This window comes from Schizosaccharomyces osmophilus, chromosome 2, assembly GCF_027921745.1.
Source record: "Schizosaccharomyces osmophilus chromosome 2, complete sequence".
Lineage (NCBI taxonomy): Eukaryota > Fungi > Ascomycota > Schizosaccharomycetes > Schizosaccharomycetales > Schizosaccharomycetaceae > Schizosaccharomyces > Schizosaccharomyces osmophilus.
The window spans coordinates 615,749-628,214 of record NC_079239.1 but is presented as its reverse complement, the minus strand read 5'-3'; the positions used below and the strand labels follow the sequence as shown (position 1 = coordinate 628,214).

Sequence of the window (12,466 nt, the reverse complement as noted above, 5' to 3'; positions counted from 1 at the left end):
CACCTTGTATTTGTTTTTTTTCTTTGATTTTTATGTATTTAGTTATAGGAAGAGCTTACTTTTAGTACTACGTCTGTTATGCTCTACTGCTCTTCAAAGAGCCGTATTTTGTCAATTCCATTCAATCCCTTCATTAGTGCTTGAACCATGTCATTTCGAATGCAAGATGTAGACTCTGTTACAGAGCCTGTCCTCACAGAACAAGATTTGTTTGCTCCTCGCCAAGAATCTTCGGAACAGGTGCAAGCTGCGATTTCTCAGTTAGTTCCTCAAGCTCGATCGACGATTCAAGCGTAAGTCACAGCTTTAAAGCATTTTTCTTTACTTGCTAACAAAAATTGATACAGTGGAAATGCCATGGAAGGGTTACGAACCTTGTTGTCTTATGTACCCTATGGAGATGATGTTCAGGAAGCTAGAGTAAGTAAAGCTGATTTAACGATGAATGGAGATGAGAATGAAACATGGCATTTAGTTTTGTAGCTATTGACGACTCTATACAAAAATGTCTCTATGAAGCTATGTCATGGTCATGTATCCGAAATTCGTGGATTCAATGTTCATTTAGAATGGACTACTTTATGCTATATATTATTTCTACTTTGGTTCCTCGAACAGTTATTAACCTGACTTCAGCAACAATATTTATCCGCCTTTGTAGACTTGTTAAGCTACATCCGGTCCACGGATATTGTAGGATTTTTAAAACAATGCAGCACCGAGGATTCAGACAACATTATGAACTTTATTTATCGCGCACTAGCGAATCCTCAAGAGTACAATCCTTCTGTCTTGTTAAATTGGCACGAAAAGGTATGCTTTGTTCCACAACGTTTTAGTGGAATTGGAAATGAACACAAACTGACTGATATATTAGATTGTTCAAGTCAATGGGATTGGATGTATCACCCGTGTATTGAGCAGCAGACCGGACATGTAATGCAAATGAATCGAAGCCTCGTAAAGCGAACCTGGCACTTATCTGTTTCACCTTCATTTCAAAGTGACCATGGAGTTTCTATCGGGGCATCTTTTTTGATTATTCCTTATGACTGCTATGAATATTTGCTTACCCTCGGTAGCGGGCCAAAATTTTCTAAGTTCTGTGTTAGCAAAAGCATGCTTCCTTGCTAGTTTTCCTCTTTTAGATATGAACGTAATTCATTTGATAGAAGAATTATGAATGACTCTATTTTTTGCCGCATACCCGTTTGACATTTTGAATATGAACTGGCTGGACTTTCTTTTCGCCGGTTCGTTCTGCTTCAATGTTGGCTTCTTTTAAGAGCGATTGTAAAAAAAGACAATAATCTAGGTAAATCTAGAAAAAATCCTCAGTAGTTAGAAACCTATATCCTTTAAACTTTCAGACAAATCAGAGGAATTCACACTTGTTTCCAGTTCCACTTTTCGTTTCGTTTTAGTTCCTTACCAGATCTACAGCGGAATCATCAATGGGCCTTTCCGCATGTTGTCGAAGCATGCGCTTCATTCTTGGCTTTGGGTAACTCATCGCAATTGAAAGTAAAGATATTCTTCTATGTTTGTTAACAACTGTCTCGTTCGTAATGTTTGTAAAGATATAGAAAGGCGACGAAACCTACTTTATTGAATCCAGGACTTTCATGAAGAAAAAAATATATATACGTCTATCCGAATCAAACATTTACACTTACCGTTCAAAGGTGATTGAAATGAACACTCAAGGACTTAATATAGCAAGAGTTGGACCGAATTATCAAATGAATGAAGAATAGCTTTTACTGCTTACTAAAAGGTCCTTGATCTATGAATTTTTTCACTATGCAGATTCAACAGCTCCCGTAAGAACTGGTACGTGTGTTTGCTGGGTGCTTTGAAATAGAAAACGAAATTAGATATAGTATAAAGAAGTGGAATACGTTATGTTTTAATAATCAAATTAGAGCATTTATATTTTCATTTGTTTACACAACAGTCTTAGCTACAATAACAAGGTGTGTAGGAGCACAAGTAAGGCCTCATTTGGTACACTGTCAATAAAGCATAGCAAAGTTTCTAGAGTTTACTCCTGTTGGAAGTAAAATACTTTCAAAGGAAATCAAACTTCGGTTTTTGCATTGATCACTGTACTGAATACACAAAGAAATATGATCGATTGCGTTTCATCTTACAAAGCGAGTCAACAAAATCCGTAGATGTCGATATGAAGTTGTAGGAAAAGCTACAGGAATTGACTTCTAGAGAAATCGCAGAAATCCATAGCACTAGTCTGTAGATTTTCAATATTATAATTCTTTACAAGTTCGTCAGTAAAAGGCGGCTTTGACTTCGAACCAAAAATATACGACATTCTTTCGATCCCATTGCAACTTTATATGTTACTTTTTATTCTATTAGAAGTAGTTACATGGATAACAATTGTTTATATGCAGCTATTTCGCATATAAATAACCAAGAAAAGTTCCCTATGGGTAAACTCTTTACCAACCACACTTGCACCAAAAAAAATCCGATTTCCTTGTAGAATTTTCAAGTTTAAATTCTCTTTTATACTTCGCTTGGCAAAGTTTGGACCCAGAAAAAAAAGTTTTTATTCAATCTAGCAAATTTCCTTTGCTAGTCAAAATTTCGACAAATAAAGGAACTAGGTAATTGGTATCAAATCTCCCTATATCCTTTAGCTGCCTTTTCCGTTTATCGTTCTGTTATTAAAGTTCCTTTTGCCCTATTATTTTATAAAATCATTTATATTCTTCATGACTGAAGTCGAACCTGCGCGTGAGGAAGAAACAAAGCCTTCTGTTTCCTCCAACGCAGCAGAAGAATCTCCTACTAATGCTACCTCCACGGCAGCCGCTGCCGCAGCAGCTTCTTGGAAAAGTCGGTTTCCTGTCGCTCGTATAAAAAAGATTATGCAAGCTGACCAGGATGTTGGCAAGGTAGCTCAGGTTACCCCCGTCATTATGTCTAAAGCATTAGAAATGTTTATGCAAAGCATAATTAATGAATCTTGCCAACAAGCACGTTTACACCAAGCAAAGCGTGTAACCGTTTCCCATTTGAAACATGCGGTGAAAAGTGTTGAACAATTTGACTTTTTACAAGACATTGTGGAAAAGATTCCTGATGCTCCACCTATCAAAGCCGAACGAAAACCAAAACGCCCCCGTACTCGTCGTCCCCCCCAGAATTCTGAAAACACTGAAAATACTCGTCAAGCTTCAAAGAAATCAAAGACAAAGGAGTCGAAAAAGGCCGCCGAATCAGTCAAAGAAGAAGAGGAAGAGCAGGAGCAGGAGCAGGAGCAGGAGCAAGAGCCAGAGCCAGAGCCAGAGCCAGAAGAAACAGCAGTTGAATCAGAGGGCGGAAGTGAAATCATCAAAAAGGAAGAATCAGCTGAGGCAGATGCTATGTCTGAAAAAACCGCTAGCGAAAATTCAAATTCTTCAGGTGAAGCATAAGCATCAAATAGTTCTACAAAGCGGTTTGAGAACTGGATATTGTTGCATGGTAATTTATATGTTTTGGATCACTTCTTTCTCTAAAGAATCTGAAAGTAAGTCTGGCTTTACTCCTTTCTGTCATTATATGTTAGACTTTGCTATTTAATTTTGCGCCCAATACTCGGAGTCGGCTACAGGTTTTGTTTCTTATTCGCATTTCATAATGATAGGAAATCTCATTAAAAGGAGATTTTGGAATGGTAAAATTAGACGACGATTAATCATAATAGTTAAAATGATAGCACTATAATCCTCATGGAAAGATGATGACCGTCAGTTTAATAAAAGTTTTTTTTAAAAAAATCTCGAAGAACCACGAAGAAAAATTGTATAAGGAGCAACTTCACCCAATTATGTCTTAGCAAGTCCCGCCAAATTCATACAATCACTTTTTGCAGAAACTGTGTGTAAAGTTATGAAGAAAAAGCATTTGTGCAAAAAGTGATGAACGAACATCATAAAACGCATTACTGAACCAACTCACAAGGCATCAAGTTTGTCGACAATAAGCGTAAACAACTTCCAAAAAGCAGCAACATCAGCATTAAGAACAATGTGAACGTTTGGGAAAAACTGGGTCTGCTGCGACCAAATATCGCAAACTGTTCGACCAAGAGTCAGGTGGTCAAGGCTAATAGTGGCATGCATAAGCCTTGAGGTCATAATTTCGGGCCATAATGCATAAACAATTGCACAGGCGTCGTGTACAGGAACACCATTTTTGAATCCATAGACAGTTTCATAAGTGGCCTGAAAGACGGTCATAAGTTCAAGTATGGTTTCAGCAATGGGACTTGCATGCTGCTGTAATTTTGTCATGATCGAAGAATCCATCAAAACGTTATGCGTTACGTCCAGTGGAATCATATAAAGTTTCCCGACAAGTGAAGAAGTTTCAAGGACTAGCTTTGCAGCCTCTGGGTCAGCAAACATATTGAATTCAGCTTGTGAAGTGATGTTTCCAATTCCCGTACTTCCACCCATAAAAACAAGTCGTTCGATGTTTTCGGTCACTTTTGGGTAAGTGGCCAGCATTAAAGCGACGTTTGTCAAAGGGCCCGTCGCAACGAGTGTTACTGGAACAGGATTTTGAGAAATTGCTTGATGCATTGCTACCACCGCATCAGGAGCAGCTCGTTTCTTCGGTTGATCTGGTAAAAGAGCAATGTCTGCCAGTCCATTTACACCGTGGATGTGAGTAGCCAGCTTAGATGGCCTCATCAAAGGTTTTGCAGCGCCTGAATGAACGTCGACATTTTTTTTTAACAGCTCCATCACTGAAAGAGCATTGTGAGTTGCGTTTTCCACAGTCGTGTTGCCGTGCACGGTGCTCAATCCTAGAATGTTACAATGATCCGCAGATGCAGCAATCATCAAAGCAACGACATCGTCGTGCCCTGGGTCACAATCAATCCATACATCAACCGGTTTTCTTTTGCTGCCGTTCATCAGACCGTTACGAGGTACTGTCATTTCGTAAACAAATGCTACAATTGATGTCCTTTCAACTTTCTGTGCAAACGAAGCTTCTTCAATTCTATTTTAATTATTTTTTTTTCTAGTTATTCCTCATTTATATTCTATAGGTATGTAGCTCTCGTCAACGCAGAACTCCTTCTTGACGAGATACAAGAATGGTGGATATAGCGATGGATTACGCGATTTTGAATCCTCATAAAACAAGTATAAGGTCTTTATAGATATGACTTGTTGAATCATATAGCGGACCCTTGTGGAAGACAATAAATGAGCTAGAGACAATGGCCGAGCAACGCTAAATGAAAGACAGAGATCGTTTGTTTTTATTAGGAACCAAACACTTATCCTTACTTAGGACGAGGGATTTGTGATTTGTGCTCTTTCGCTTGCTGCTACATTGCGTTGTTTATGTTTAAATATTGATGTTTATTAGGCTCAGAGCTCACTCTTGTAAGTTGTCCAAGAATTTTTAATCTGCACAATGTCGAATACGTTCGCTACTCCAAAAGAACTTGTAGAAGAGCTTTGTAGATTACGTGATTTGAAAGTAGGAATTTTCGGTGAAAAAAAGCCTACCATACGCTCCGTCTCCTTTAATGTTCCAGGTACAAATTATGAATTGACATCCTGGAGGGTTTGGGAACAGGCTTACCGTATCAACGTATCCGATAGCAAGAAGACGTATGACGGTACGACCGGTGTAAAAAGACGTCTGCCAACATGCGCTCGTGGTTTGTTCACCTATAAGGATCCTAGCTCAAAGGAACAAAAGATTGCTATCCGGGGCTATGACAAGTTTTTCAATATTGATGAGATTCCTCTCACTACTTGGAAGTCTATGAGGGAACACACAAAGGGTCCTTATGAGCTGACAGTTAAGGAGAATGGCTGTATCATTTTTATCAGTGCTTTATCCAATGGCGAGCTCATCATTACCAGTAAGCACTCTTTTGGTGCTGTTGAAGGCCAAAGCGTCTCCCATGCGTTAGCCGGAGAGCGGTGGCTTGAAACTCATTTACGGAAGGTTGGTAAATCGAAGACTGAACTTGCCCAGGAACTTTTTAAGCGCCAAGTTACGGCTGTGGCAGAGTTATGTGATGACGATTTTGAAGAACACATTCTTCCATACCGAGCTGATCATCGTGGTTTGTACTTACATGGTCTAAACTTGAATGTTCCTGAATTTACCACGGCATCATCAGAAGACGTATCCACATTCGCGAAAGTCTGGGGTTTTTTGAAAACTGACTCCTTTTACATTCAAAAATTTGAAGACATGAAACAATTCTTGGAGGAAGCTGCAAAGACTGGAAAGTGGAACAGTCGCAGTGTCGAGGGATTTGTTGTGCGTTGTCATTCTACTGCACAAGCTGAAAAGCACAAGCCAACGAATGATTTCTTTTTCAAGTACAAGTTTGATGAGCCCTACGGCATGTTTCGACAATGGAGAGAGGTTACAAAAATGCTTATACACGACAAACCTCTAAATTACGTAAAGTACAAGAAAATTACTAATGAATATGTGAACTTTTGTAGGAGGAAGTTCCAAGAAAAGCCTGAATTAAAGGCTCTTTATCTTAACAACAAAGGTATAATATCTCTGCGTGAAGAGTTTTTACTTCTCTCTAAACTCGACGCTATGACTATTTCGATCGAGTCGAGTAGTGAAAAGCCTTACACATTACTAGTTCCAATTGCTACCATTGGTTGTGGGAAAACGACGGTCGCTAAGATCTTGGAGAAGCTATTTAACTGGCCGGTTGTTCAAAACGACAATATCCCTTCTGGTAAAGGAGGACCCAAGAGGTTTGCACGTGCAATTGTCAGCGAATTTCAAAATGGTCATTCTATTGTTTTCGCTGATCGAAACAATCATATTCCGAATATGAGGAGTGCTCTTCGAAATGATGTTTCAGCTGAATTAGATGGTGTCCGTTACGTAGCTTTGCCTTTTACGCAAAACTCCAGTACTCGTCCATTCGTACAAGAGCGAATTATAAACCGAGGTGATCGTCACCAAAGCATCAAAGTATCGGAGGGTGTGGAAAAGGTAAATGCTATTTTAGACATGTTTTACAAACAGTACAAACCGTTTGATCCAGAATTATTTTCTCATGATCAAGGTTATGATGATATTATAGAATTGGATCCGCATGCTGGATCCCTGGAAAATACTCGCTTGATAGTCGATTATATGCGCGAGCATATGCCCGACTTGATAACCCACAGTCCTCGTGAGGAGGAATACCAGCAAGCTTTGGAATATGCTGTTAATGATTATGTGCCTGCTTACACAAAAAAAATGGGAGGAGGCTCGTTGAAGAGAGAAGAAAACTCCAACGAACTTGAATATTTTGGGGTCTGCTTTCCTTCAGATAAAGTAAAAACTATTTTGGAGGAATTAATTAGGTCAAAGGGCATAAGCTGGGATGATAAGTTTTCTTCTTATACCCTTCAAGATTTTTTTCATGTTACAATGATTCACAGTTCACACATAACATTAGGTCCCGAAAAAGCTATTTTATGGCAGCAATATCTTAAGCAACTTGAGAATAAAAATGACGGTATCGATCAAGTGAACTTTACGCTTAGAAATCTCGTATGGGATGGAAGAATAATGTGTTTTGCTGTTGACATTGACTCGAAGAGTGTCTGGTGTGGAAAAACTGTCAATCCTCATCTACACATAACATTAGGTACTACTTCGCCTTCTATCAAAGCATTTGAATCCAATTTAATGCTAGAGAGGCTGAAAGCAGGGAAAGCATCACAGGAACCAGAAATTCATGTAATGGATGTCGAACCTGCAGTCAATATTACAGGAACTTTGCGCTCCCTCCCTAAGAAATAATGTATAGAGTTTAGTTTTTGTAATGAAATTTGGGATATGGTTTTTTGGGATATTTGGTTACGCAATTTATTTATAATTATAGCTGATTATAACCATTCTATTCACTAAGAATAATGTACACGATGTTCCCAATATCGTCCTATTTTCAAGTTATTTTCCAAGTCCAGCGTATATTTTGACTTTTTTGATTTAAGCAAAGCAAAGTTCGGTTGGCTTTGCCAGGAGCTGCTAAAGATTCAGGAATTGAGGAAAGATGTTCATTACGGAAGACACAGAAACCCCAATCCAAATCCCTATTTTTGTTAATTTTTAAATAGTAAAAATAAAAGGAAATCTTACCTTAGTAAATTATAGACACGCATGGAAACAGACGAGTCAAATAGACCTACTATTGAAATAGCCAAAATATCAGATGTACTATTAGAATTAGGTTTATAGGAGCATATATAAGGATCCGATGAGTAGTCCTTATGTATAACATCTGCATTTAAAAGCAACAAAGACATTTGTTCTAAAGTATCGACGGATTTTTCTATCGAGTCATCCGTGCTACCTATATTTTTTAGAGAACTGATGAGCGGAGGAATTATAACGGATGAATAGACACTTTTTTCAACACGTAAATGGTGCTGTATTAAAGGTACTGGAAACGATTTTTTTAAAGATTTCATAAAAGATTCGTCTATATGTTCTGGAGGAATTCCCATGTAAAATGTCCACTGATTATTAAAGCGACCAAGTGCACTCTTCAGTCTTTCAAAGCCCTTTCGGTGAGATTGTAAAAAAGTCGTTTTCAGGTCGTAAGAAGCATGCCATAAAGAGTTAGTCGTCTTTGAAGAAGCTGGGTGAGCATCCAGGCCTGTTTGAAGAAATGAGTCTTTACTCAGTGTGACATGTAGTTTTCCTATTCACTTTTGTTAGACTGACTTCAAGTTTAGTAAATCATTTACCATTAACTGTTGAGATTTGGTCATCAGAACCATAAGGCGCCTGAGAAATAAGGAACGCTTTTCCTACATAGGTTAGACACCAAAGCTTCGCATTTATTAGCTATAAATTAATACCTGAATGCAAGAGATTATTATACAAGTCGGGAAATAGGAGAATATCGGGGCTTCCGGTAAATTCGTAATACGAAAGGCTATCTACCATATCAACAATTTTGGTTGTGATGGCATCGCTCTCATTTTGCACAGGAAGCAGTAATTCAACCTACTAATGTTAGATTTTCACGAATACATGAGGTTTCATACGTACCGATGTTTGGTAGCGCTGTTGCTCAATTTGTTTCTCTAAGTAAGATATGTTGGTTATTTCATCTCCTGATTCTTCAGTAAATGTACAATCAGAAAAAGTTGTATTCATGTTGTCTATAATTCCGCAACCCTTGCACCTTCAAAAGCGCTCTATCCAAAAAAGTATAGAGCAAGTACGTTACTAGCCAGAGCAAGAAGAAAAGGAGTAAGGGCGGAATGTAACGGATTGAAGAGAGTTTTTCTTGTCAAGTTCAGGAAACAATTATGTTAAGCTTTCAATTTTATTTAAAATATATATATATTCAATATTTTCTCGAGTCTTGCACAGAACCCTGATTGTTGCATGCCCATAATCGAAATTACGAACTTACATTTTACCCAGGAGCTTTCAATTCTATACAAAAAATGCAAAGCTTTCAGTACGCAAAGACGTTTCACATTGTATTTATGTTGTTAAAGCAGGTTTGTGCCTGGAAGCAGCAAAGCATTTTATTGTACTCATCTTGATCGTTTCAAAATTTCTATATGTCCAGTCCTTCTTGCTTGCATGTGTCGATAAACTCTTGTCGAATGCTACGGTCCATGCAGACGTCTAAAGCTGTATGGCCTTCTTTGTCAGTGCGCAGAGTATCGGCACCCGACTTAATTAGGTCAATAGCAATGTCTGTATGACCTTCTGCTAAGGCAAAATGAAGGGCGGTAAATCCAAATGAATCGGAAGCGTTCAAGGGACATTTTTGAGAAAGAAGATACTTTACGACATTGGGGTGACCTACTGCAGCCGCTCGATGCAGCGATTGTTGCCCTTGGAGATCTCGTGTTCTGATTAAGCCGGGGCTACGTTCGCATAGCTTGCGAACAATAGGAAGTCGACCTTTTCCAGAGGCATAATGGAGACATGTTTGTCCTCCACGAGTCGTCATCTCTATATTGACATCAGAACGTTCCATAATGGTTTCAATCAATGAATCAGGAATGGCTTTGTTGCAGATAGCAACCATTAAAGGAGTCCAACCAGCTTCATCTTTCTCGTCGACTTTGATGTCTGGTTGTTTTAAGAGATATTCAACTACGTCCACTTTTCCCGTAGAACAAGCCCAATGAAGAGGCGTTCGTTTATCCTGCAATTAGCCAGGTTAGCAATCTGACATTACTTGGCCCCTATTTCAAGAGATAGAATAAATTCAATAAAATTCCCTTACCGCATCAGAAGCATTCAAAGTATTACGATCCTCTGTAATTGTTTTTTGAACATATTCAATTCCACAGTTTTCTTGAAGCGCTTGTCCTAGACTCGCATACATTTTATTTAGAATTAAGAAAAATCAAGAAGAAAATAAAATAATCGTTATCAACGTTATATATATATGTTCGCTGGATAAATCTGCTACGATGTGTTTCTTAAACATACATACTCGTACTTGACGTAGTAATTCCCTTTATATACATATATATGAGTATATCGCTTTGCACTAGTAATATCCTACACTATGTGAATATGTAAAAGGATAATTTCTTTTTTTTTATGTAAAAAGCGAAGAAAATACAAGAATGTTTTTATATCATATTGTATACGAAGCCTTAATTGAAAGTGTGAACAAAAGGACGTATCTGTCTGTGCTCTCAAAAATGATGGAAATATCCCATTATGGATTCAAGAATTAAGCGCGAAAGTAAATTCGATTAAATATGCCAATCGTTAAAATCTAAAGTAAACATTTGCTTTCGATTATTAACCTTAGCAGGGTATATTTGTTGAGGAAAATCATTTATTTGTCCACGAAGTAAAACAGTAGTACTTTCTTTTAGTTTATCATCGTGATTGCATTCATCGGAATATTCATTATTGAAGCAAGACTTAGTACTTTCACCAGGATGAAGAAAGCTATTTGAAGTTTTTGACAAGCTGTTTCGTAGTTTCGGATCTCGAATACGCTGGTTTTCTTTATCAATGGCCATTACCTTTTGATTTGGTTTCAAGGTTGATAAATGCATTTTGTGATGCCCGGAAGGGCTCAGAGATCCTTCAGCATGAATGCCTTTACCGTTAGATCTAGATACACGATTTGAGTTTCCATTGTCACTGTTTTCTAATGGGTTTTTCTTCTTTCTTGACTTTCTCGACACTTTATTCTTTTTGTCTTTTAAAGAAAGAAACGAAACAGACCTTGCTAGGCGAGCGTAATTAACGGTTTGTTCAAGTTTTGGTGATTTCTCGTATACCAATTTATTTATTTCTGGATTTTTCTTTCGAATTTCTCGCAATTGCTGTTTTTCTGCCATAATATCATTTGGATTCGTTCCTCGCTCATGCATCCTTTTTTGAGAAAGATCCAAATTCGACGATAGGTTTATAGAGTTTTCAGAAGAAAGAGACCTCCTGTCATCGAGCTCCTTTTTTGGTGTACTCCCATACACATACTCATTATTCTTCATGTCCTTTTTCGAGCTTGAGAGTGGATTAGGATCGTTGGATTTGAAAAAGGAAGAAAATTCTCTAGTATTATCTTTATTTTCTGTTTTCGAAAACAAGCACGCGTTTCCATTCGTCCTATCAAACTTTTGTTTTGGTGAATCGTTCAAGTGAAAGGAATTACTGGATTCAAATGGACGTTGAGGGATTCGATAGAAAGAACCGTTATCACGCGAAGGAAGCATCTCTTGGATAGGAGGCGTATCTGTTAGGTCTCCTTTATACGGGCTTACTTCTTGGCTACTGTATCTAACAGAAGAAGTCTCTTCATTGTCCTGTTGTTTGCAAGATCCAAAATCATGCATCTCACTGGTCCGTCCTCTTTGTGTTTTCAAGGACGAGTCTAGAGATTGTTCCTGAGGCAAATGATCAGAGTCATTAATAGCCATCCTATTGTCCGAAAAAGAAGTCGAAGACAAAAAATCCACTAGTTTATCCAAGACCTGTTCAATTCTATTTTTCGATAAACGGATATCACCTTTATAGGACTGAAAGTTTTTACTAGCATGATTATTCTCTTCAAGGATCAGGAGTTGAGTTTCGTACACAGCTTCCAGCTTTCGTTGCTGTGGATCAGCTACTGAGAAATACGCTTGGATGCTGTTTGCCAATTCTAAAAGCAACGACTCTTGTCCTTCACATCTTCTGTAGACTTGTATTAATTGCAGACTAGTTTGTTGTTGAACCAGAGAAAGTAACTTTTGGACTTCCTCAAATCCTACATTTAAAGAATTCGCCGACTTCTCCATTTTCGCACAAAACGTTAGAGCTTTTTTGACATAAATCAGTAAAGGAACGATTATTGAGTAGAAGGAATCACTTTGATCGGTATGATGTGTTTGTTAAGCGCCTTTAATTTGTGTTTATTTTACCCAAAAAAATCAACACTCACATACGATTTGTTTGTTTACATTCTTGCTCA

The 12,466-nt window shown here is 38.0% G+C and overlaps 9 protein-coding genes across 9 annotated transcripts; 4 read left to right on the top strand and 5 right to left on the bottom strand.

Moving 5' to 3' along the window:
- Nucleotides 1-147: 147 nt before the first annotated feature.
- Nucleotides 148-940, top strand: arc5 (ARP2/3 actin-organizing complex subunit Arc5; the record flags this gene model as incomplete). Its single annotated transcript, XM_056181592.1, has 4 exons — nucleotides 148-293; nucleotides 348-420; nucleotides 637-813; nucleotides 878-940. 4 exons carry the CDS (start codon nucleotides 148-150, stop codon nucleotides 938-940), a joined length of 459 nt encoding a protein of 152 aa, XP_056037843.1.
- A 129-nt stretch (nucleotides 941-1,069) lies between these two features.
- On the bottom strand, nucleotides 1,070-1,666 carry wip1 (CENP-W-like protein; the record flags this gene model as incomplete). The annotated part of the gene is made up of 4 exons (XM_056181591.1): nucleotides 1,070-1,096; nucleotides 1,208-1,321; nucleotides 1,433-1,538; nucleotides 1,605-1,666. The coding sequence occupies 4 exons, from the start codon at nucleotides 1,664-1,666 to the stop codon at nucleotides 1,070-1,072; spliced, it is 309 nt and encodes a 102-aa protein (XP_056038154.1).
- Nucleotides 1,667-1,803: 137 nt separating this feature from the next.
- SOMG_02799 (uncharacterized protein) lies at nucleotides 1,804-2,197 on the top strand (the record flags this gene model as incomplete). Its single annotated transcript, XM_056181590.1, has 3 exons — nucleotides 1,804-1,823; nucleotides 1,926-1,992; nucleotides 2,042-2,197. 3 exons carry the CDS (start codon nucleotides 1,804-1,806, stop codon nucleotides 2,195-2,197), a joined length of 243 nt encoding a protein of 80 aa, XP_056037457.1.
- A 541-nt stretch (nucleotides 2,198-2,738) lies between these two features.
- On the top strand, nucleotides 2,739-3,443 carry SOMG_02798 (DNA polymerase epsilon subunit Dpb3; the record flags this gene model as incomplete). The annotated part of the gene is made up of 1 exon (XM_056181589.1): nucleotides 2,739-3,443. The coding sequence occupies one exon, from the start codon at nucleotides 2,739-2,741 to the stop codon at nucleotides 3,441-3,443; it is 705 nt and encodes a 234-aa protein (XP_056037459.1).
- Nucleotides 3,444-3,965: 522 nt separating this feature from the next.
- Nucleotides 3,966-4,958, bottom strand: urh2 (uridine ribohydrolase Urh2; the record flags this gene model as incomplete). The annotated part of the gene is made up of 1 exon (XM_056181588.1): nucleotides 3,966-4,958. The coding sequence occupies one exon, from the start codon at nucleotides 4,956-4,958 to the stop codon at nucleotides 3,966-3,968; it is 993 nt and encodes a 330-aa protein (XP_056037869.1).
- Nucleotides 4,959-5,445: 487 nt separating this feature from the next.
- trl1 (tRNA ligase Trl1) lies at nucleotides 5,446-7,815 on the top strand (the record flags this gene model as incomplete). The annotated part of the gene is made up of 1 exon (XM_056181587.1): nucleotides 5,446-7,815. One exon carries the CDS (start codon nucleotides 5,446-5,448, stop codon nucleotides 7,813-7,815), a length of 2,370 nt encoding a protein of 789 aa, XP_056037870.1.
- Nucleotides 7,816-7,960: 145 nt separating this feature from the next.
- rpp40 (RNase P and RNase MRP subunit Rpp40) lies at nucleotides 7,961-9,180 on the bottom strand (the record flags this gene model as incomplete). Its single annotated transcript, XM_056181586.1, has 5 exons — nucleotides 7,961-8,108; nucleotides 8,155-8,719; nucleotides 8,766-8,828; nucleotides 8,880-9,027; nucleotides 9,073-9,180. The coding sequence occupies 5 exons, from the start codon at nucleotides 9,178-9,180 to the stop codon at nucleotides 7,961-7,963; spliced, it is 1,032 nt and encodes a 343-aa protein (XP_056037871.1).
- A 412-nt stretch (nucleotides 9,181-9,592) lies between these two features.
- On the bottom strand, nucleotides 9,593-10,375 carry nas6 (proteasome assembly chaperone, gankyrin; the record flags this gene model as incomplete). The annotated part of the gene is made up of 2 exons (XM_056181585.1): nucleotides 9,593-10,192; nucleotides 10,274-10,375. 2 exons carry the CDS (start codon nucleotides 10,373-10,375, stop codon nucleotides 9,593-9,595), a joined length of 702 nt encoding a protein of 233 aa, XP_056037872.1.
- A 379-nt stretch (nucleotides 10,376-10,754) lies between these two features.
- Nucleotides 10,755-12,293, bottom strand: SOMG_02793 (uncharacterized protein; the record flags this gene model as incomplete). The annotated part of the gene is made up of 1 exon (XM_056181584.1): nucleotides 10,755-12,293. One exon carries the CDS (start codon nucleotides 12,291-12,293, stop codon nucleotides 10,755-10,757), a length of 1,539 nt encoding a protein of 512 aa, XP_056037867.1.
- Between the last annotated feature and the right edge of the window lie 173 nt (nucleotides 12,294-12,466).